At 35.8% G+C, this 24,811-nt stretch overlaps 2 protein-coding genes across 5 annotated transcripts; both read left to right on the plus strand.

Moving 5' to 3' along the window:
- Positions 1-5,688: 5,688 nt before the first annotated feature.
- LOC130935356 (phragmoplastin DRP1E-like) lies at positions 5,689-13,702 on the plus strand. Its single transcript, XM_057865061.1, has 15 exons — positions 5,689-6,007; positions 6,249-6,312; positions 6,444-6,551; positions 7,053-7,154; positions 9,746-9,796; positions 9,887-9,948; positions 10,532-10,622; positions 11,173-11,237; positions 11,357-11,551; positions 11,636-11,755; positions 11,845-11,915; positions 12,097-12,322; positions 12,411-12,461; positions 12,551-12,919; positions 13,061-13,702. Exons 1-15 carry the CDS (start codon positions 5,864-5,866, stop codon positions 13,187-13,189), a joined length of 1,848 nt encoding a protein of 615 aa, XP_057721044.1. The 5' UTR covers positions 5,689-5,863; the 3' UTR covers positions 13,190-13,702.
- Positions 13,703-15,025: 1,323 nt separating this feature from the next.
- On the plus strand, positions 15,026-23,928 carry LOC130932522 (nucleolar GTP-binding protein 1). Of its 4 annotated transcripts, none has more exons than XM_057861853.1 (15): positions 15,026-15,233; positions 15,403-15,564; positions 15,795-15,919; positions 16,844-16,964; positions 17,048-17,112; positions 17,239-17,352; positions 17,517-17,591; positions 18,908-18,946; positions 19,024-19,095; positions 19,665-19,778; positions 20,174-20,245; positions 20,326-20,362; positions 21,730-21,842; positions 23,024-23,230; positions 23,426-23,928. In XM_057861853.1, the coding sequence occupies exons 2-15, from the start codon at positions 15,492-15,494 to the stop codon at positions 23,537-23,539; spliced, it is 1,341 nt and encodes a 446-aa protein (XP_057717836.1). In that variant the 5' UTR covers positions 15,026-15,233; positions 15,403-15,491; the 3' UTR covers positions 23,540-23,928. The 4 variants fall into 4 exon arrangements, with proteins under 4 accessions (XP_057717836.1, XP_057717834.1, XP_057717835.1 ...); XM_057861851.1 differs by having other exon boundaries at positions 15,044-15,233; positions 15,406-15,564; XM_057861852.1 differs by having other exon boundaries at positions 15,099-15,256.
- The last annotated feature ends 883 nt before the right edge of the window (positions 23,929-24,811 follow it).

Genomic DNA, 24,811 nt, shown 5'->3' on the forward strand with positions numbered 1-24,811 from the left:
TGCCCATTCTCCTTTTGTATCGTTGAGCTTTTTCCTTATCTCCTGCAATATTACTCGGTTAGCAGCTTCGGCCTGCCCATTAGTATGTGGGTGTTCGACCGAGCTAAAATAATGCTGAATGTTAAAATTTTTCAAAAATGATGCAAGTTTGTTATCTGTAAATTGTCTACCATTATCCGATATTATTTCCTTCGGTATTCCAAATCGGCATATAATGTTTTTCCATATAAAAGATCGTACCTTTTCGGCAGTTATTCTTGCTAGTGGTTGTGCTTCTATCCATTTTGAAAAATAATCTATTGAAACCAAAAAGAAACTTTACTTGTCCTGGCGCAATTGGGAAAGGGCCGAGGATATCGAGCCCCCATCTGTAGAAAGGTCAGCTTACCTCCATACTGTGCAATACCTCAGCGAGTCTCATTGAGATAGCGGCATGCTTCTAACAGTTGTCACATGTTTTTACCTTTGCGATGCAGTTCTTCTTCATGGTCGGCCAGTAATATCCAATTCTGATGATCTTTGCCGCCAAAGCTCATCCTCCTATATGGTTTCCACATACGCCTTCGTGGATCTCGTTCATGACCTCGTTTGCTTCGTTTCTGCCGAGGCATTTCGGCAATGGATGTGAAAATCCTTGCTTGTATAGTTCTCCTGTGCGACAGTTGTAAAAATACTTGCCTTTCATTTGAATTTTTTAGGGTTAGTCTCATTTCTTGGAATGACACCAGTATTAATATACTTAAGATAACGGAATCTCCAATCATTTGTATGAGTGATGCTCATTATGCATAATGATTCAATGCTAGGTTTTTCTAGTGTAAGTTGTGATAGTGCCGATGTTTGTGTACTAGCCCTAGTGGCGGGAAGCTTAGATAATATATCCGCTCTAATATTCTTTTCTCCATGGACATGTAATATGGTAAATTTATCAAATTTTGAAATTAGATCTGTTGCTATGAGCCAGTATTGCTCTAAAAAGGATCTTTTACCTGAAATTTTCCTTTGATCTGTTGAACCACCAATAGGGAATCACAATGTACTATTAGGCTCTGTACTTGAAGGCTAAGGGCGAGCTTAAGTCCTGCTATGAGTGCCTCGTATTCGACTTGATTGTTGCTTGCCGAGAAATGAAATTGTAAGAATTGCTCGGCCATGACTGTGTCTCCTTCCTTTAGTACTATCTCGGTTCCACTTCCCTCTCGGTTTGATGCTCCATCCATATGTAGTTCCCAGATCTGGTTGTGTTGATGTTCGTCAGCTGTGAGTTCGGAGACGAAGTCTGCTAGGATTTGTGACTTCAAAGCCAACCTTGACTGGAATCGGATATCGAACTCAGAAAGTTCAATAGACCACTTGGTCAACCGTCCTGCTAACACGGCTTTGTTAATATTTGCCTTAGTGGTTGGTTCATTCTTACGATAATCGTGTGGCTCTGAAAGTAGTGTCTAAGTCTTCTCGCTATTGTTACTAGTGTTAGGGCTAGCTGTTCTATTCTTGGATATCTTCGTTCTGTTGGTTGCATGACTCTGCTGATGAAGTATACTGGCTTTTGTGTCTTTCCTGTCTCAATGATGAGAGCCTAGCTTATAGAATAATTGGAAACAGATAAATATAGGTATAAGGGTTTACCGACTTCCGGGCTTTGCAACACTGGTGGCGATGATAAGATAGTTTTGAGTTCGGCAAAGGCCGTCTCACATTCCTTTGTCCACTCGAATTTTTTGTTCTTTGATATCGTCTGGAAAAAATGATATGATCGGCTCGACACAGTTGGCAAGAATCGTGATAGGGCCGCTACTCTTCCAGCTAGTTGTTGTACCTCTTTTATTGTTTTCGGGCTTGTCATGTTAAGTATTGCGTTACATTTTTTGGGGTTTGCTTCAATTCCTCCCGAAGTCAACATAAATTCGAGGAATTTGCCTCCTTGCACCCCAAAGGCACATTTCTCTGGGTTGAGTATCATGTTGTATGCTCGGATCTGACTAAATATTTCCATGAGGTCGTTACAGTGGGATCTTCCTGGTGTGGTCTTAGCAACCATATCGTCCACATAAATTTCGATGTTCTGTCCTATCTGTTGGTGAAATACCTTGTCCATTAGTCGCTGATATGTTGCACCTGCATTCTTTAGACCAAATGGCATTACTCTATAATAAAAATTTCCATGTTCAGTTATGAAGGCTATCTTGCTTTGATCCTCTGGATGCATAAGGATCTGGTTGTAACCAGAATATGCATTCATGAAGCTTAAGCTTTTGAAACCTGATGCATTATCTATGAGCTTGTCAATACATGGTAGGGGGTAGGTGTCCTTCAGGCATGCCTTGTTGAGGTTTGTAAAGTCGACGCACATGCGCCATTTACCTGAATTTTTCCTTACCATTACCACGTTCGAGAGCCATGTGGTGAAGCAGATTTCTTTGATGAAGTTGGCGTTAAGTAACTTCTTAGTTTTCTCTAGAGTCGCCTTTGCTTTTTCTGCTCCAAGGTTCCTTTTCCTCTGCGCTATAGGTCGGCTTGTTCTATCGATGGCGAGCCTATGGCAAATAATGCTTGGATCTATGCCTGGCATATCTGTAGGAGTCCAGGCAAATAAATCGGCATTGGCTTGTAGTGTTTGTATAAGCTTTAGTTGTTTTTCTCCTTGGAGTGTCTGGCCTATGTAGGTGAATTGTTCCGAATTTGACGTCAGGGGAACCTTCTAGAGCTCCTCCACCGGTTGAGGTTTTTCCTGATTGTCCACCCTAGGGTCGATTTCTGCTATGGTCAATACCTCATTCGTGCTGTGAATGGCTTTGACCTCTTGTTGATATTGTCGCCTATTGTCCAATCTTTTTAGGCTTGTGTTGTAGCATTGCCGAACTTGTTGGCGATCTGAATGTAGGGTTGCTATCTTACTGTCCTGTGCCTGAAACTTAACACATAAATGAAAGGTAGACACTACTGCTTTAAACATGTTCAAAGCAGGTCTTCCGAGGATAATATTGTAGGGACTAGGAAAATCAACTATAAGATATTGTATGTCAATGGTTCGTGATAATGGGGTGTTCCCTAACGTCGTTTTTAGCCATATATATCCTTTTATTGGGACCCTTTCTCCTGAGAACCCTACCAGTTCTCTAGATGAGGGTTGCATGGTTTTTTCAGATAAATTCATTTTTTGAAAGGTAGAATAGAAGAGAACGTCTGCACTACTACCTGGGTCCAATAGGACTTTTCTTACCAATAGTTCGCCTGTTTGGATGGAGATCACTATTAGATCGTCTAAATTAGGGATGGCCGAGAATATGTCTGCTTGGCTGAAGGTGATTCTGAGGTCGGTTGTTTCTTTGTTGCTTTGTTGTACTGTTCCTTCGATTGCTAGCATTGCTCGGTAGCTTCGTTTGCATGCCGAGTTTGTTTCACCTCCTCTTGCGAATCCTCCCGATATGCAGTTTATGATCCCTCTCGGTGGGTTAAGATTGGACCATCTGTTGTCATTCTTTCCCTCCGATGTCTGTCGGCGCTCTTCTCGGTCCCGGGTATCTTCCTTGCTTCTTCTTCCTTTTACATATTTGTCTAGGAGGCCTTGCCGAGCTAATCTTTCTAGCAAGTCTTTGGCGATCACACATTCATCCGTTGTGTGTCCATACTTCTGATGGAAAGCACAATGTTTAATTTTGTTTACAAACCGTTGATCCTGATAACTGCCTGCTCGGGTTGGAGGTTTGATAATTTTGGCGTTGAGAATTTCTTTGGTTATGTTTTCTCTCTTTGTGTTGAATCTGGTGTAATTGTCAAACTTTGGGGTGAGCTTAAATGGCTTCCTTGGCTCCCTACTGTTTGGTGATCTGATAGATTTGTCTTCTTCTTTTCTAGGTTATTTTCTTTCTGTCCTCTCAGCCTCACGCAGCTCTTCGATCTCCATTTGTCCAGCTGCCCTTTCTCGGAACTCCTCCAGTGTCTTCGGCTTGGTCACCGCGATTGTTTCTTGGAACTTCCCGGGTCGGAGGCCGGCCTTAAGTGCGTGTAGGTGGATTGCTGGGTCTAGATCAGGTATTTTCATTGTCGTTTCAGCAATCTGGTCATGTATTCGTTTAGGCTTTCGTGCTGTCCCTGTCGGATGGTGACGAGGTAATTGGATTCGTGCACGTATATCCTTGAAACTGCGAAATAGTCAATGAAAGACCTCGCTAACTCTTCAAACGAGGAGATTGATCTTGCAGATAATTTAGAAAACCAAAGTAATGCAGCACCATCAAGATAAGTAGGAAAAGCTCGGCAAAGTATAGATTCATTATTAGCACCGTTAAAAAACATCATAGACTGGAATTTTTTAACATGAGCCCGGGGGTCACCAATCCCCTTATATGGCTCGAGTGAAGTAGGCGGCACAAAATTCTTGGGCATCTGAAAGTTGGTGATTTTCTCGGAGAATGGGTTGTCCAAGGTCAGCTTTTCTTTTGGCGGATTTAGACATAGTGGATCTGTGTTGCCTTGAGTCGAGGTTTTGGAGTTTCCTTCTTCGTGCTTTTCAACATTGTTACGGACGGATAGTTCAGCTATCCTCCGAACTTCCGCCTGAAGTTCAGCGATTTGAGCTAGAAGCTCCGCTTTGCGTAGGTGGATGAACCCGTTGTCAGCCATGTCCAAGGACTGGGGATCCTGTTACCGAAAAAAGAAATAAAAAACTAGATAAAGAAAATAGTGGGGTTAAATATGCTGGGGCCCACGGTGGACGCCAAATGTTCCGTTCAGGCTGAGCCGAGTTATAAGGCTCCTTCTCCTGCTGCTCGATTTTTGGAAAGAGCTATACGTCACTTGAGGAGATTGGATGCGGACCTCAGCGATGCGAAACACGGCGGCAGGAGCACCTGCAAAAAGCACTTCGACGCTCAAGTCAGAAGAAAGTATTAAGGAGTTAATACGAGTATATAAAATGAAAAGTGTAGTTGTAACTTGGCTTCACTGAGCTATCTAATTTGTTTATATAGATGAGTGACATGTTTTACTTCAGTTTGTTTGTTTCGAGATTTTGTATGCTGTTATTGATAACGGAAGAAATGGGTAACATTTATAATGCTTAGTCAAATTGTGATGGGCTTATCGTACTTTTAGTGTTTCCAGATTATATGATCGATTATGATCTTTGGATGATATAGTCGAACTTGTGGAGTACACGTCAATAATATTATTTGATATTATATCATTTTTAAATTTTTAGTTTAATTTATATTATATATATAATCATAATTATATAAATTTTAAAAAATTATTTTATTTGTTAAATTTTAATAATTAATAAGAGCGGAACAAGTACATGCATAGGCAAATTAGAGTATAAATTTTTACTACTCAAATATGGATGAGGTGGGATTTTTTTTTGGTGACTGGATGAGGTGGGTTTTAATAAGAAGACACTAGGTCGAATAAGGCAAAAATCCGTCAATACGCTATTTCTGGGTCAGCCCGCTGGGTAATATAAAGTTGGCCCAAACCCAAATGGGTGAGCCTGCTAGTTATAAAAATAAAATGTATCGTTCACATCATCACATGACCAAAAAACCAAAATGTAACGTTCATGTTCGGAACTGAGCAATTGGCAGAATAACACAAAGTCACAAACACAGACACCATTGGCCCCCACATGAAAATTTCAAAATTCAAAAGAAAAGAAACTCCACTTTCGTTAAAATGAGGATAAAGACAAAGACAGAAGCGGTCCACGCTTCGTTGCCCACTATATTCACTGCTCTGCTCTATCACTCTTTCCAAGTTTCAATTACACTCAAACTCAAACGCAGTGATATTCCTCTGTCTCTTCATTACTTGCGTCGTGTTATACTTATACGTCGTCGTTTTAGGGTAAGCGAAAAACAAGAAGATGACCACCATGGAGAGCTTGATTGGGCTCGTTAACAGAATCCAGCGTGCTTGCACTGTTCTTGGTGACTATGGAGGCGATGATAACAACACCTTCTCTTCTCTCTGGGAAGCTCTTCCTTCTGTTGCTGTTGTCGGTGGCCAGGTTCGTTCTCTGCTCTCCAATTTTTTTGAGGAAGTATATGGTTTTGTAGAGAAAATTTTGGATACATGTATTCTTCTTTTGTATTTTCTAGTTCCCTGTAAGTCCGAATTCTTGAAATTTGTGGTGGAGAAAAATTCGAATATCTGAAAAATGATTCTTTCGTTATATTTATGCCTTTATGGTACCGATTATCCCAAAAAAAAAAAAATTTATCTTGTTTATGTTATTTTCGGTTTTGCAGAGTTCGGGGAAGTCTTCAGTTTTGGAGAGCATTGTTGGTCGTGACTTTCTGCCTAGAGGATCAGGTTGGTCTTAGGTTTTTATTTTATTTTCTTTTCTCTGTTGTGATTAGGGGTTAATTTATTGATTGGTCTATGTTGATAATTTACTAACTCTGATTGGATTCATATTTTTTCGTGGCATGAATGAATTTCAGGGATTGTGACTAGGCGGCCATTGGTGTTGCAACTCCATAAGTTGGAAGGTGGTTCACAAGAGTATGCTGAGTTTCTTCACCTGCCAAGAAGAAAATTCACTGATTTTTGTATGATTCTAACCAACTTGCCATTTTGTATTCCGGTTGCTCATAAAATAACTTGAATGCTTGATACCATCTTTTGCACATTTGGTGCATAAATGTGGGAATGGTTGGTTTTGCTCACACTTCACAATAGCAAACTTGCTTTGACTAATTCTTGGATGCCCCCTGTTTTAGTTCTTATTACATGCCTGGTGCTGCTTTCTCTATTTTTCATCTTTTAGAGAAAACAATTGATAATATTAGAGATGTCCAATTGTATTGTCTCTGGTAATGAAGGTTCAATTTCAAGATGTTCAAGTTCATTATTTTATTTTATTTTATTTGAGCTATATGTCAAGTTTTAGCGGACTCCTGACTAGCAATTTAGAATGAGATTGATATAAATCAGAAGCTACTTGTTTAGTTTTGATGGTTGAAGGATTTTGTATGCATTTGTATTTTCCCGTTGCATAAAGTGTAAAGGAGGTTGATAATCCTTTTAAACTATCTATCTTGCTTTTGAAGCCTTGGTCCGCCAGGAAATTCAGGATGAAACTGATAGAGTAACAGGGAAGACAAAGCAAATATCTCCCATTCCAATTCATCTTAGCATCTACTCACCATATGGTATGCTATTGTCTCTCTCTTTTCTGATATCTTTTAAGTTGGTTAGCTTCTGGTTTAGATAAGAAGTAATTATATGATATACACTTGAACTTCTTTCATATTCTGTTTGTTCTTTGAACAATTTGAATTTCTAATATTACTTGGTCTGATAATCTTATTATTGTTATTATAGTTATTTGTAATAATAACAATAGGCTAGTGTATATGTTAGGATTCCAGTAGTTTATGACTAAGTTACCATTAGCAAGGTTATAAAATCAAATTTCGATATGAATTGTTTATCTGTGGGCTTATTGTTTGAACCGTGAATTGAATTGTATTGTGAATTGTTAGAATCATGATCAAGGAAGTAACACAGTAATATTCTTAATTTAAATGATTATACAAAAACCAGCTATATATTAGTATAATTGAAGTCCGATAAAACTACAAATAAAACAACATTCAAGTAAAAAATTCCTATATTTTCAGCGTTTTGACTTCGATTAGTTACACAAAACTGATTCCACAAATGGTTTGCCTGCTTCCTTTTCTCCTTCTAGAATTGATACTTGCACAACCTTTTGGTACACCATAAAGTGTATACTTTCCATTTTCGGAAATGGTACACATTTATTGCTTTTGATTCTTTTCATCATATTCACTTTATACCTAAAAAAGGAAGGTCTACACAAAGGTGTACAAAAAGAGTGGTGCTAATAACACAACTTGTGTATTGGCTGTGAAGGGTTGTGTAGTTGCCTTCTCTACCACAGGTCCAAATGGCTAGGTAGCGCTGGCTCCAAACTTGGTGAATGATGCAGAATTCCATATGCAATGTGTATGGTGCAAATGCAAGATGTAGCATGAATCCTATGAATCTAAGATACAGCTCCAATATGCATGGTTCACAAATTATACAAACCCCATTTCAATACATGATACATTGTGCTATAAGTATTGATATTGTGATGAATTGCATCGAATTGGATCACAATTTATTTGATTCTTACTAGAATGTGGCATTAGTAAATGGAAAGGTTAGTTAAGAGAGAGGTTAGTTAAGAGAGTGAGTTAGAACTTAGAACTAATTAGTAGTGAATTAGAGTAAATAGAGAATACGGAAAAAGAACGTGTCTTTTATTATCTAGTGAGGAGTCTTTAGAGAGTAGAGGAGCTCTAACTCTTCCTCAAATTAGTTAAGCACTGTATGTGGGCTCTCATGCCCATTTTAAACGACTTCCTTATTCAATAAGTATTTTCCTTTCAATAAGTAATTTAAAATTAGTATTTTCCTTTCAATTCTTCCTCTCACTGGTAGGGATTCTGAAATTGGCAAAGCTCCCAAGATCTTGGGGAGCTTGTAAAGTTGCAAAATAATAGAAATATCATGAACAACGACAGGAACAGAGGAGTTTGTTGATTTGGTGGATAGATTTGGTATGGTAAATCATCTTGTCGACGAATTCTCGGATGCCCAAGGAGCACTGATGGCATATAGGCTATTGGAAGTAAAGAATTGGGCCATCTTCCATTCTTTCTGCTTTTTTATTCCCCTCCTGATCTATTTATTCCAACTAAAGAAGCTGAAAATTACTTAACTAGGTGACTACCACTTCTTTTATGGAGTGGGATTAGAACCTTCCGTTCTCATTCATTAATTTTTTCACAGTTACTCTTAACTATACTGATCAAAGTTTCGATCAATTTGAAATACTCCAGGTCATAGTTATATGAAATCACCAATTAGGTGATGTACCTTGTTCTACCTCTTGCATTCCAATTTGCAGTTCTTTCACGTATTGGAACGCTATGGATCGCGAATTGGATCATCTATGGGATTGCCAATAGAGAGGGTGATGGTACTAGTTCTCAACTAAAACTCAAGGTAAAATTAAGGCATAGAAATTCCAAACCTACCTCAACATGGAAGATGTTTGGATTTTGGAACCATAAACTCATCTAGGAATTAAGGAAAGAATAAGTGAAGAGAAAAGGAGGTAGAAGGTAGGGGGTAGAGCCAAACTAAAGAAGTAAAAGGGAAGAGCACAAATTGAGAGCGTGCATATTATTGTGTTAGAATGTACTGCGTACCGAAATCACTTATTGGCAAAGCCAATTCTCCCACGTACTATATATTTGTTAGGTAGCTTAGCATGTACAATATACATGTTCCCTACTACTCTCTGCATTCTTTATCTCTAAGATGTAGTATTTGATGTTGAAGTATAGATTGTGGCATTTGATTTTATTATTAAATATGAATGACATTGGGTTTGGTTGTGGAGAATTTCTTATTTTTGAACATACTTATATTCTATATATGTTTTATGAGATATAAATACATAACAATAACAATAACAATACTTTATATTTTATTGAGAAGTAGCTGCCGTCTCACTATATGCTACACCTCTAGTGTGTTTGGCATTTAGGATTGACTACATTGGTGATTGTTTGACAAAGTGTAGTTGACTTTGCGGTCCATTGAATTATTATCATGACATAGAAAGAAACTATTACTTCAGTGTAATTTCAAGTTGTTTAGCTGTAATAATTCTTGTGCTTACAAATCAAATGTCTTGGTTTTTCTGTTTTTGTTTTTTGAACAGTTGTCAACCTAACCTTGATCGATTTGCCTGGTCTGACTAAAGTTGCTGTAGGTATGCTTTTTATGCAATTGTTAATTATATTACTTGGGGGAATGATACTTATAATTTTTATTCATTAACAACTGTGTCTATCATTTTCAGAGGGACAGCCTGAGAGTATTGTTCAAGAAATTGAAACTATGGTTCGATCTTATGTTGAGAAGGTAAATAAGAAGTAATAATGTCGTTGTTGCATCAAACATATTGTGGCATGCTTGCTTTCAGTCCGCCTTGTGTTTTTGTAGGCCAACTAAAATAATGAACATTTCATCTAACCAACTATAACTAGATTTCTTGATGGATCTGAACTTCTTTCTCTAGTTTGACTAAACTTGATTATATGAGCATGCCATGTTTTGTCTTTTTCTGTTTCTTCTGATTGCATATTTTTAAGTGGATTATATATCTTAATACTCCCATTACTTCATTTTTAATGCATTTGTTGTGTGGGCAGCTGGGCATATTGTTATACCTCTCTCTCTCTCTCTCTCTCTCTCTCTCTCTCTCTCTCTCTCTCTCTCTCTCTCTCTCTCTCTCTCTCTCTCTCTCTCTCTCTCGTGCGCGCACACACACACATGAACAATCCTCTCTCTATGTTCTGTTGGTGATGGTTTGGCCTCCTTTTGCCTGTTGAAGCATTTTTCAAAAATAAATGACTGTAGAATGCATGCGCCCAAGGTCCATTTTTTTTACCCTGCTCATGCTTTATACTGTTGACTATTTACTTATGCTCTTGAGTCTTGACAGCCTAATTCTATCATCCTAGCGATATCTCCAGCCAATCAAGATATAGCAACATCCGATGCTATTAAACTTGCTCGAGAAGTTGATCCCACAGGTATTTTTTTTATTGCTCCCGGGGTGTTCATAGGTTGGGCTGGGTTTAATTAGACCCGGACCCGGTCCTAAAAGATGATGAGTCTATTTTGGCCCGACCCGAAAGTGACATGAAATAAAACCCCGGGGGGGGGGGGGGGGGGGTCGACCTGATATAAAATTAATATATACAAATTTGTAGATTTTATATACTAGAGTAATAAAACTTTATTTTTAAAAATTAATTTAACAAATATATCATATTTATACCAAAATAAATTATTTTAAAGAAAAAACAATACTGTGTAATATAAAAAATTTTGATTGAAGTATAAAAATATAATAGGATATTACTAATCTCACTCTAAAACATAATTTTGGTATAAAAAAACTCCCCCCTGGACCCGAAAATAACAAAGGGAAAATGGCAAACCCGAACCCGGCAAAATATGCCTTGCGTCCGGGGCGGGGCGGGGCGGGTCTTGGACATCCCTAATTGCTCCAAAGAATTTCAGATTATGTCATTTGCTTGTGTGATAGTCTAGCTCTCAAATCTTTTGTTGCATATGTAGGAGAAAGGACATTTGGGGTGTTGACAAAGCTGGATTTGATGGACAAAGGAACTAATGCTTTGGATGTACTTTCCATTTCTCTTCTGAGCTGACTCATGTCCCTTTAATGTTCTTTTAAGTTTGAAGTGTGCCTATGAAAATTATATGATTTGTTTGTCTTCTTACCTAACTTTGTCACGCCAAGGTCCTTGAAGGAAGATCTTACCGTCTCCAACATCCGTGGGTTGGTATAGTAAATCGGTCCCAAGCGGATATCAACAAAAATGTTGATATGATTATTGCTAGGCGCAAGGAGCGTGAGTATTTTGCGAATAGTCCTGATTATGGGCATTTGGCCAATAAAATGGGCTCAGAATACCTTGCAAAGCTGCTTTCACAGGTTTGCCTTTTGGTTATTGTCTTTTATATCTTTCGTATGATATTTGATATGTTGTCTTTTTTATCATGGGGGTTTATTTTGTAGCACTTGGAGTCAGTAATTAGGGCAAGGATACCTAGTATAACGTCTCTGATAAATAAAAGCATTGAGGAACTTGAGTCGGAGCTGGATCATCTTGGAAGACCTATTGCTCTTGATGCTGGGGTGAGTGGTTTGCCATTGTGATGATTTATTTCAAGATTGAAGCTGGGACATCCTTTCGAATATTTTTTGAGCCTTTGTTTTTGTTGTAGGCCCAACTATATACCATCCTAGAACTTTGTCGAGCATTTGAACGGATATTCAAGGAGCATTTAGACGGAGGGTAAATATCTTATATGAAGTTTCATTTTTGTGGTATTTGAATGGGAGATAGGGAGGAGGAAATGAAGGAAAATGCAATCAATACCTTTTGAATATTACTATGACGCTGAGTTTTTTTCACTTTTTTTTTTCAGAATTTTTTCATGGTAAAATGTCTATGACCGAGTTATTTTTTTATTTAGGCGGCCTGGAGGTGATAGGATATATAATGTCTTTGATAATCAGCTTCCAGCTGCTTTACGCAAGCTTCCACTTGACCGGCATCTTTCTCTCCAGAATGTAAGGAAAGTGGTGTCAGAGTCCGATGGTTATCAGCCTCACTTAATTGCCCCAGAGCAAGGTTACCGGCGCCTAATTGATGGGGCTCTCAATTACTTTAGAGGACCAGCTGAAGCTTCAGTAGATGCTGTAAGCAGTCTTGCTATGTACACAACAGTTACTATTTTTGAGCTAGTCACAAAATGGATTAAGCTGTCTATTCTTGGATTTTCTGTAGGTTCACTTTGTTCTAAAAGAACTTGTGAGGAAATCAATAGCTGAAACTCAGGTAACATTCAAGAACTGTATTCTTTTGGTTAGCCCGTTCATGAAGTGCTGTGATTCTGTATGAAGGTATTCATATGTGCATTTAAGCAGGAACTAAAGCGCTTCCCAACTTTTCAAGCTGAATTAGCCGCTGCTGCATATCAGGCATTAGAAAGATTCCGTGAAGAGGGTAAAAAGACAACTCTTCGGCTTGTAGATATGGAATCTTCTTATCTCACAGTGGAGTTCTTCCGAAGACTTCCTCAGGAAGTAGAAAAAGCCGAAAATCCTGCTGCTTCAAACAGTGATCGATATGCAGAGGGGCATTTTAGGAGAATTGGATCTAATGTGTCATCATATATAGGACTAGTGTCTGATACGCTTAAGAACACTATTCCAAAGGCTGTGGTCTATTGTCAGGTTAGACAAGCAAAGCAGTCGTTGCTGAACCATTTCTATACACAAATAGGGAAGAAAGAGGTACTTACTTTCTAGTTGGTTGTTAAATTCTTGATTTTAAATCTTTTAGGAGCTGATGCATGCCAGAATGAGATAATCTAGTAGTAGTATTATATGCCATATCCTTAATTAGAACTTCTTTTTGGGCGGATACTTCTCTAGGGTAAACACCTTTTGCGAATGTTAGATGAAGACCCTGCAATGATGGAAAGGAGACAACAATGTGCGAAAAGGCTTGAGCTATATAAAGCTGCGAGAGACGAAATTGATTCAGTTTCGTTTGTACGATGAGCATCGCCGCCTGGTGATTGTCTGCCTCATATTGTAACTTAACTGTAACTGATTGTAACTTTCTTAGTTTTTGTTCTTGTCCAGTTATCCGAAGGTGTGATATACATCCGTACAGACTGATCTCAGGCTATATGTAAAACTGATATTTGTATTCATTGTGTATCTATTATGTGTCCATTCTTTTGTTTGTTTGCTTTCTTTTCTATGACATCACTACAGAAATAGAAGAGACAGACCGAGTCCAGAGGAACTCATCTCAAACAGTACAAGTGAATGTGTCCATTCTTTTGTTTGTATATATATAGAAGGCAGCAAAATTACCGTATGTTTTATGTTCTGCGTCCAGCAAATTCAGGCACGGTTTTCTTAGGTAACAGTGGGGGTGTTTGTAGTTTCTTAGTGTTAATATAATCCTGTTCAGGGAAAAGGAATTGTAACAATTTTTTTGATGATGAAGACCATGGTGTACGGAATGTGCAGTCATATTGGTAATCGTTAGATTTCTTCAATTTACATTCATCTTCCCTCGGGCTATATATCCATTAACCTCGTAGGTTATATTTATTTTACAAGAAATATAAAAAAAGAATTTTAAATGGCACACTTTATTTTCTATCAATTTTTTTTCAATAGAATTAGAGCTTGTTTGGGTGGTATTTATTTATTTATTATTTTTTAATATGTTGGGCAAAAATTTTTAGTAATAAAAGTAAAGATACTTAGAAAGATAAATATTTTTAGAAGCTATAATTTATATTTTTTAAAAGTTTTTTATTTATAAAAAGATATTTTAATATTATAAATAAATAAAAAATATTTTTATATTTTTGTACCCAAAATAATTGTTAGAAAAAAAAATATAATTGTTAAATTAAAAATATTTTTTTACATAAAATATTTAAACATTAAATTACTTTTATTTTTTTAAAAGATCTTTAAAAAAATAATTAACAACTTTTTTTTCGTAAAATCGAACCCAAGTAAACCCTTATTCTCTTCTATTTAAAGATAAGATTAATTATAATTGTCTTATGATAATTTTATTCGAGATCTATTTGTCTAATTCGCAAAAATAGTACGAATTTAAAATGGTCAGCATTTTTGTAGCTTGAATAACTTATTTTGATCACCCTGTCAAATATAAATCAAAGCAATAACAAATATGTGTGATAAAATAATTTTTAAAATTTAAAAATATTATAATAAAAATTAATATAATAATTAAATTTAGATATTAATTAATGAATGAGATTATATTTGATTTTTTAAATTTAATAAACACAAATCAACTTAAAAAAACTCTCTTTAGATGCTTTTAAAAAACACCATAATTTTAAAAATTCCAAACACGAATACATTTCTTTTAATTTACCAAACATAAAATGAGATTTAAGTAGGGATGTATATTTAAAATCTAAAATATGGTTAACTGGATCAAAAATCATAACCAAATTTTGACTAACTAATTTAATAAAATAATTTTAAAAATTATATCTATATTATTAAAAATTGGTTAACTAAAACTAAATTTTAAAAATTAATTTTTAATTGATTAATCAAAATCAAATTTTATGCAACTCTTATAGTCTTATTTCAAATTGATTATCTGTTTTTTTTTTTGTAATTGAGTTATTTTTTTAAAATCAATTTTTATTTTTATAACTAATTAAGAATTAATTTTTTTATTTTCTAATCTATTAATAACTATTTTATCACCTAACTTAAATATTTGATTACAGCCCTAGGTTTAAGCACTAAGTGTTCAAAAAGTTTTTTCAATTCTTATAAAATTTGCTGTTAAAGCGTGAAATTTCAAAATCATCCTTGTCCAAATTGTAATATTCCAAATGTATCCTTGCCTTTATCTAACCATGTCGCTCTTGCTCTCCTTTCAACTCATTAGTGTAAACTGTAATTGAGCAGTGACAACAGCTGAGGTCCTTGGAGCAGTGCGCCGTCGCCACCGCTCGCCGCCCGACCTAGTGCGTCTTCGCCCGCTCGTCAGTGCGCCACTGCCACTGTGCACCACCATCCCTTTATTTGTGTGCGACTTCTCCCAAGTGACAAGTTGTGCAAATCTTCTATGTTTTCGCTCTTTGCTCGTGTTTTCTGATATGCTCTCTGAAACTTGCCATGACATGCTCACTAAGTTTGTTAATGCTTTATGTTATTACGATGCCCTAGCAGTTAGTTATTAGCGTATTTATCTACAGCAGTAATTCATCGTTCATCGTTGTGTTCAAGTCTCTTTGGCCACCTAAGCATCGAGTAACGCTATAAAGATTAAACTATAAGAAGAGAGATGAAAGCCCCTTCCTCTCTGTTCCTGAGGGGCCACATTCCTTGCGCCAATTCACTCCTCACTACTTACAAAGGTTCTATCCACTTCCCTCATTTCTCAACTCTTATTAAGTGTGACCACAAAAATCGCTTTCCAATAATCAATTTTCTTACTTGGCACACGGCTGTACTGTTATCTGATTAGCTGCAATTGTTGGCTGTTGACTTTGATATTCCTTCCATCGGTAGCTTTTCATTTACATTTTCCCATTCAAATGAAGTTTCAGTTTCCTTTGTAGTTGATTATAGTTGGGTATTAATGCAGGTGCACCCAATGCAACAAAGCATCCCATCTTCTACTTCTGTAAGAGCATGCAAACTAATTCATATGAAATTGCTAATGGAAGCTACAATCCCACTGTACAGCAGACAAAAGAAAAGAGTATGATGGTATGTGTTACTCCCATAACTGTCACGTGTCCGGCAAATATCATGAAAGTTTATCATGATTGGTTTTTTCTAAATACAAAAGTTAGCTCAAGGAGGAGGATTAGTGAAGCTATTAATAAAGGGTAATATTGGCCAATAGCCTAGTAGACTTAACACCTCCACATCGCTCTAGCACTAGGCAATAGTCATTTGGAATGTGAAGTTTGCGGATCAGATATTTATGGCATATGATATTGTTACATCATTAAATTGATGTAGTGGATTATCTATTAAAATGGTTGGAAAAGACTTAGTGGTTGTATAAAATTTTATATGATTAGAACTTCCAATTCAGTGATGGATTTTGTGAGTAAACAAATCAGTAAAAAGTTTATAAAATTTTGTGAATTAAATGGTTGGAAAAGACTTAATGGTTGTATAAAATTTTATATGATTAGAACTTCCAATTCAGTGATGGATTTTGTGAGTAAACAAATCAGTAAAAAGTTATTTAATGCAAGTATCAGAGTTATTTTATGGTGAACTTATGTAACTCGATCATCTCCTTTATATTCAACATCTTTTTAGAGCAGATGTTTGGGCAAGTTTCAGTCGGAAGGATTTATGCATTTGGCTTCTATTTGGTCCAAAGAGCATGGCAATTTTAGAGGGGTTTCCTTGTTGAGTCTTCTTTTGTCTGGTCTTATTTTTGTAATGAGGATCCTTTCTTCTAAATTTTTTTTTTGGGTTATATTCTTCTTTTATCAATGGATATTCTCCTATTGAAAACCAGCATGTTGTCATTAGTATTTTCTTTAACCTTGGCATAATCTTTGTTTCTTTTGTTTTTATCTAAATATCCAACTTGGTTATTCTTTCTTATGAGTGTTGTTTTGGTAGCATGGAAATATTTGCTTATGTTAAATATAATTATTCAAACTGTAGGAGAAACAATCTAAAAAAATTGAATCTATTGGAGCTTTTCAAAAGTTGCCAATAGTGATGCCATCTATTGACATTCTTGGGTCAGCCCTAAGAAAGGCGAAGAAGATTTCTCCAACGAAAGGTTCTTGACCTCAATTTGTACTTAATTTAGTTACATGTTAATCTCTTTTATCAACATTAAATTTTGGTTTGCATAAACTGTAGGAATTGCAAATATTGCAAAAAGAGAGAAAAACAAGGGTGCTAAGCAACTTGATGCATTAATGAAAGTATGTTATTAACTTCCACATATTCAATGCCTAGAGCTATATAATGCCTATTTTAGGCTTTTTTGCAATATGTCTTATAAATCATAAAGTGAATAGAGATAAAGTTAATGCTATAGTTCTTGCTAGGAACTTGCTGTTCCTTTGAGGACATATGTGGAGAGCTTTCCTGATAAAGCATATCTTCATCCTTATGAAAGGTCTCTTATTGAGTTGACACTTGGAGATGGATACTATGAAAAGGTATGTTTAAAGAGTTGCATTGCAGCACTGGACACGTGTTCTTTTAGACTTCCATTTGCATGTTCCCATAATTATTAAGGGTACAGTACTATATGTTATATTGAGATAAATCTGTTATATGTTAGACACAATTTTTCTACTGTAGATTTACAATTATTTAACAGGTACTAGGAAAAGTAGATACATTAAGGAAGAGGGTAGTCTCTGTTGGAAAGGAACATGCTTCACTTTGTGCAAAGGTATCTAATCATTTACATAATTGTTTGACATATTTCTTGGTTGCGAATGCTGCTGTTTGTCATGAAAGTATTAATTTGCATGGTAAGATTGTAAACTTATAAGAGATAACTCTGGACTTCAACAAGCATGTTGTCAGGTGTAATCTTTTATTCTTAAAGTAGAAAGCATTGGCCTCAGTTACTTTCATATGAAAATACCAAACCTGTTAATTTATGAAATTGGGAACAAAACACCCGATTTGGCAACCCTTGGTTTCTAGTAAAATTCAGTCTCTGATTTTATAGGGTGAAGTTCTCTGTTTGCTCACTTAAACTGTAAAAAGTTCTATTTTTGCTCATTCAAACCAATGAAGTTTCTGGTTTGCCATCTCGTAAACTCACTTATTGAACCAGCAGACCAATTTTTTTGGGTCAATAGCAGCTTTTCATGCTCATGAAACAGGCCAACCTATGCACTATCTTACCCAAGTCTGAGCTAAGATGTCACATTCTGTCCTCATATAGGCTATGATGTTTGGAAGCTATTTGTCCTTGCAAAGGTTGTTGTAATTTTTCTTTCTCTTTCAAGATTTGTCAAGCTTTTCAAGCCAAATCCATTGATGGTTACCTAGTTATATTGTAGATTGTAGTGATTGGAGAAGAAAATGACTAGATATTGATTATATAAAACAGAGGTGATCAATTGGCAATCAGTAAAATGGGTTTTGAGTAACAGCTCAGTCTCTCCCACATTCTAATCCAATATATGCCTTCCTCTCCTAACCTCTCCACCCCTTACATATAATCCCGTTCTCTATTCTCTCTCCACCAGTTCACCATTCTGTTATGCTCTATAGGATTCCATGCTCACCATTCTAGTTATGTTTTAATGAGATTTTTACGGTCCTAGTTATGTTTTTCTGCTTCTCTAGCCTCCAGAACCATTCCATCATCACTATTATCAACATTTTATTGTGATCCATGTCTTATTAATGATGGCTGTGCCTGTGATGCTGTTGCTTCAAATATTACTGATGAATATATCTCAAGTTTTGAGTAGGTTTTCTGTTTGAAAACTTCTGTGTTTTACAAATTATTTACGCCCTCTCTACAGTCTCTCTGATGTAGCAGCTATCCCGCTTTCTTGTTTGCCAATATAGTGGTTTTGGAATTGACTGTTGTGTGTTGCCGTCCAAGATTGACAGCTACAAGATCTATCAGATGGAGAGTTCCGATATATTGCTTCATATAAACATCATATTATTTTGTTGTTTGTATATACCACATGCTATAATTTCCTTTCCTAAAATGGTTGACATTACTTCATCTTCCAACAGTCTTCATCAAAGAGAGAAGCAGAGGAACGATTGAATGGGGTAAGTTGCAAACCCCACATGGAAATCTGTTTTCTTAGTTTTTCTGAAGGTTTCTTTAATCCGATGGTGTGATACAGGGTCTTAAGAAAATTGAAGAGATCTTTGCTAGTGAACGGAAAGTTGTCGATGATTTGTTAGGCATAGCCAAGGTATTCTGCATTTCAGCATTCACAGATATAGTTCTATTCTATAAAGCATTGACAGCCTTACTGCATATGTTGGGTTTTAGTATGAGTTCTATTCTAGTAATTAATTACTCTCTAGAGCTGTAGTATTAATGAGCTGCTGCTCATATCTGAGTCGGTGGCTGTGAGAGGATGTTATAGGCAGTTAAGAAGTTATTACTCTGTCACAGTAGTTACACTTTGATATTAAAGCCCCTCACATTATCTTATGTTTATGTAGTCTTTAAACATCAGAATTGATTGTAATATCCAAATATCATTCAGAATCCTGAAACTATTCACCATGCATTTTTCCATAGAGGTTAGCTACATGAATAGTGTCTTAGTAAACTGTGTGCAGCGATATTATCTGATTTTTATATGCATATACGATATCCATCTGATTTTAATCGTATATGCATATATGCACCTGAGTTCTAAGGTTTTCCATCTGCATCTTGGGAATCTTCTTTCCTTCTTTGGTTTTTCAATAATTTTCCATCTGATCTTAATCCATATCATATTGTCTACCTGATTGCTGATTAATGTTACAGACTTTGAGGGCAATGCCTGTAATTAATTTGGAAACACCAACACTATGCCTTGTTGGAGCTCCTAATGTTGGCAAATCTAGTTTGGTTCATGTACTTTCTACTGGCAAGCCTGAGGTATGCATCTGAATCTTTTAAAAGTTCTTTGTTCAAATCCTGATTATGTACTATACAGTTTGAGTTTTTGAAAAGCTTGAGCTTGAATTGAATTATTGATCTTCCTATCATGTCTATCATGAGTTAACACTCTCAAAAAGCTTATTTGGTTAGGGCAGATGATGGCTGTATAATTTATATCTATTCATTGTTAGTAGAATCAATAAATAAACTATCTGCCTTCAAGAATGTCTTTTATATTTTCTATGAGCTCTCAATTAAATTCTTTTACTATTAAAAGGAAAATAAATATTTTACTACAGCTTCTGCAAAAGTAATTCTGAAGATTTAAACATATGATCAGCCATGTAATATTTTTCCCTCCTCTTCCCTTTCTTTTCTACCTAATATTCCAGATTTGTAATTATCCGTTTACAACAAGAGTTATTCTTATGGGTCATATTGTTCTAAACTACCAGAAGTTTCAGGTTAGCATTTTATTCGAGTTTTTATTTGCCATTTTGCGTTTTTCTATTTCAACCACATGTATTTGCAATGATGACTGTAGGTAACAGATACTCCAGGCCTGCTGAAGAGACAAGATGGTAATTAACATTTCCTTTATTTTTGCCAATTTCTAAGTAGTATAATTTTATCTTATTTTCTAAATGTTATCTGCTAGACTTCCAAAAGAATTTATGATACTAGGACGCCGGTACAAGTATCTAGAATGAACAAGTACGGAAAGAGGATAGATTATTTTGTAAAAGTTAAGGATATGAGTACAACTGGATATGGCAAGTTCTCCTGCAACTGTAGATCATTTTTGTCTCCATTGGGTAGAGACAGGAAACCAGGCTGCTCATGGCTTATAAAAGAAAAAGAGAAAGCTGCCATCATATAAAACCTCACTCCAATTAAAATGTATTGACTGGATTGTAGTCGAGCAAAATGAAACAATTAAGATACCACATTGAGAGAGTGTGAGTCAGAGAAAGAACAGAAATAAAGGTGGAGAATAATGCCTGAAGGTACCCTGCCATGCCAACTTGTCATAAAAGGCAGGTCGGGGATGGAATTTGAGCCCGAAAGACAGCTCACCTAAACCACACTACCTAATCCGCTGGCTTTGGTAAGGTAGGGCGGCCAGCCACCACTTTTGTGACCTTTTTGTGCTACAAAAGTTATAAAATTAAAACTTAAAAAAAAAATTAATGAAACAATGAAACATTTTTTGATATATTGCTAATTTATTATATAATAATAAAACATTTTTTCAAAATATTTTCATTTTAAAAAGAAATATTAGTGCTTATATCTTTACAAAACTGTTTTTTTTTTAATATTATTTTTAAAAAATAATTTTTGGTAGGCTACTTGCTAGTTCGCCAAAAAAGGAATGGATTGGCATATTTGGCCCATATTTTTATGTCGGGCGGGATAGGGGGGCAGGGTGGGCCAGCCTGCTTGCCAACCCCTCCCCATCACTATCTAATTTCAAATTCTAGTTAGTCCTCTTTAGTTTGGTAGGTTTCATGATTTTCAATGCCTTCTCTGCTCTGCATCTCTGCAGATCATTGTTTAGGAGTATGGTGTGCATTTTGCTGCTTTTGTTTCTGGTGTGTCCTGGACATTCTACCTTAATTCTTCAGGCTTGGTATGTTCAAAAGTTTTCGGGTTTTCCCTATAATCATTTTCACCTGATTATGGTTAGAGATTGTCTCCCATAAAGGTGCAAAGATCTTTGTTATTGTATAATCTTTTTTAATTAAAAAAATCCTGAAATGTATGTATGTTTCTTGGTGTTTCCTTATCTGGTATACAAAGGCATTGGCATCCAGTACTGTAATAATTAGTTGATTTCTCATTGTTTCTTATAAATTGCCGTTGATTCTCCTTGTTTTAATGTGGTTTTAAATGATTTATGTCCTTCAATTAATGATTTATATGCTTTTATTTTCCTGGTTTTTAGAGGACAGGAATAATTTAGAGAAGTTGACTCTTGCTGTCCTTTCACATCTTCCAACAGCAGTTTTATATGTTCATGACCTTTCTGGGGAGTGTGGCACTTCACCATCTGATCAGGTGTGCTTTTTATGACAATTGAGTTGATAAAATAACTAAATTAAGGCTTAAACTCAATTTTCAATTACTGGCTATAAATATTATTGAAACATGTACTTTGTATGTAGCTCATCAGGTTCCTTTTAAATTAGATGTATGTGAAGGCCTTTTATTTTGTTTTTAAGATGTTTATTGCTTCTGTATTCATGATCCTTTGAATATTTGTTTCGGATGTACAATTCAAAGTTTTACCTTAGATTTTCCATTGTATTTGAAGTATTGGCCATTGTGGCTCTTTTTGGTCTATATTGATATATGATAAGCTACAATTACATGATAAAGATATTGCGATTGACCAATTGATGTTCATCCTTGAGATTTTTTTGTCTGTCTGTTAAGCGCTACTTTATTCCAGTCATGCTTTTTATTAATGATGTTTATGAGTTGGTTTGGATCAATTTTGATGTAACAACTAAACTGATTCAGCCAATTAGAATTATTTTCTCAGGATTAGATTGGTTTTTTTAATTAAAAAAACTAAACCAACCTAATGCAATCAAAACTGGTTTAGACTGTCCTGGTTAATTCAATATTTGGGGGTTCTTTTTTAATGCAAAATTTGTAAATTAATAATAAAGGATATGAGACTTTTGTGCAATTGAATAGACTAGAAAGAGGACTAAATTTATATTGTTGGGCTTGGGCAGTCATCCTGTAGCTAGAGGTACAAGAGACCTAAGAAAATCACAGGAGATATTATTAAAAGATTAAATATTAATAGTTTAAATATGAATGTGATTCCAGACAGAACACTATGATGTTATTTGATCCCGACTCCACCTTGTTGGAGACGGCTTGCTTCTTGTCTTATTGTAGAATTTGGGTGTTTGAGGAAAAAAGAGTTGAAGAAACTTAAAATGGGACTAATCGGAGTGTAAATTTATTCAGGAGTATCCCCAAGACTCCAATCAGTGTGTGTACATAATCAAGTGCCTTAAATTTATAGAATCACGAACAAATTGACATTAATACGTATCCTATGTCCTATCCTATTTCTGTAGCATGTCAAATTTATTTACATCAAAGCAACGTTCCTCAAGGCATGCATGTATATTTTATGCATCAAACATGTTACATATGTTTGTAACTCTCACTCCCATGTATATTGACAAAGCATCAGTTGATGATGGTTGGTTATGCAGTTTTCAATATACAAAGAGATCAAAGAAAGGTTTAGTGGACATTTGTGGCTTGATGTTGTATCCAAATTTGATCTGTTGAAGTCATCACCTGTGGTCTATGCAACAGAAAAGCCATCTCCCACAGAATTTGAGCTGGAGAAGTACCGGAAATCAGGTCCTGATGGAGCTATTCATGTATCTGTCAAAACACAACAAGGACTAAATGAGGTCAGGCAAATCTGTTTCAAGATTTCATATTTCAGCTAGAATCTTTCATGGTTCGGGTTATATAAGAATAAAGCCACGGCAGTGTCTAGCAAGTAACATTTTTGTCGATGAAAATGGGTAGGGTTAAGTGTAGATCTTCTTGAATAGAAATTGGCACTAAATTAACTACTAAGATTCATTGCTTTTACTGTGTAGCTGAAGAAAAAAGTGCATGAGCTGCTTAGCCTGCAGATGGCGAAGATAAAAGATACAATGGAACAACCAAGAGAAGTGAAATGTACCACTCAAAGCATAACACCAAATTCGTGAAGAAACTCGCAGCTAAAATAGAGGAAGTTGAAGTCTTCATAAAGCCTGTAAATCTTTGTAAAATATGTTAGGCACCATCTACGCCGCACCTCCATACTCAAAAACCAGCAAAAGCTTCATTACAGGCTCCACTAAGCAATTAAGCACCACAGAATTGATTGAGCGTAGCAACAAGAGCTGAATCTTAAGTGCTTATGTACCTTGGCATCTTTGATATCTTTATTGTTACATTCACATTGGAGATACAATGAAAGCTTGTTTGTTCGCCGCCTTTGAACTTTCAATCAATTTGGCCATGGCATGTAATTTTTGTTATCATTTCGTTGTAACGTTGATGAGCTCAAAACTCAAATCTTGTCAGAAATAATGATAAAATTGGTTTGACAAAACACTGATAATTTATTTTCCATTCTTGTTTATCATGTAGGTGAGAGTAAAGTTTTACTTTTGCGCCATAAATAATTATCACAGCATATATAAAGGAATGTTTTTCATTTGATGAAAGAATTTACATTCTCCCAAACGACATGGTTAGCTTCTACATTCTATTTACGAAGAAAAGAGAATGCTTGAGCCAGAAAAATAATAATGCAAAAATGCTGTTGTTCAGTTCATTCTTGTCAAATGCTAATTCAGGCAGCAAAAATGGTGGTAATTTGATGGACTTGGTTGGTTGCCTTTTGTTCTTAACTTGAAACACAGTAAAGCAGAACTATCGAGGACAAATTAAAGTCCTCTTCCTTTTTTGCTGAGATGAGTAACCAGTTCCTGCTTTATGTAAAATGCATCACTGTCTCTTCAATAATAAGTTTCAAACTTCACTTTCACCCAACAATGGTAGTGAAGGTGGATTAAGCACAGCAAACCAGCAAAATCACAACTTACATAAAGTCAAAACAAAAGAAAAAGAATAAGAAGGAAATAGCTCAAGAAGTAGGACAATATGGTTTCCCCCTTCATCCTCAGTTGCAAAAGTAAACCAAGACCAATGACTCTGACAGTCACACTTTAAGATTAATCCATAGTTACCTCCCTGCACTAAGAATCTGCTGTAGTCTCACACCTGCATAGGGAACCTGCTGCTAATTTCTTTTTTAAATTCATAAACTCCTTCTTTTGCACCTAATATCAATCCATTGTACCCATATGAACAATGAAGAGCAACCAGCAGTGTATCAAGAATCATCTCAAAACAATGACAGAAACTAACACATCCAAACATAACTATAAATCATCTCAAAACACAATCCTGCACAGAAATTTTGCAACAAC

The sequence above is a fragment of the Arachis stenosperma genome, chromosome 6 (assembly GCF_014773155.1).
Source record: "Arachis stenosperma cultivar V10309 chromosome 6, arast.V10309.gnm1.PFL2, whole genome shotgun sequence".
Taxonomy (NCBI): domain Eukaryota; kingdom Viridiplantae; phylum Streptophyta; class Magnoliopsida; order Fabales; family Fabaceae; genus Arachis; species Arachis stenosperma.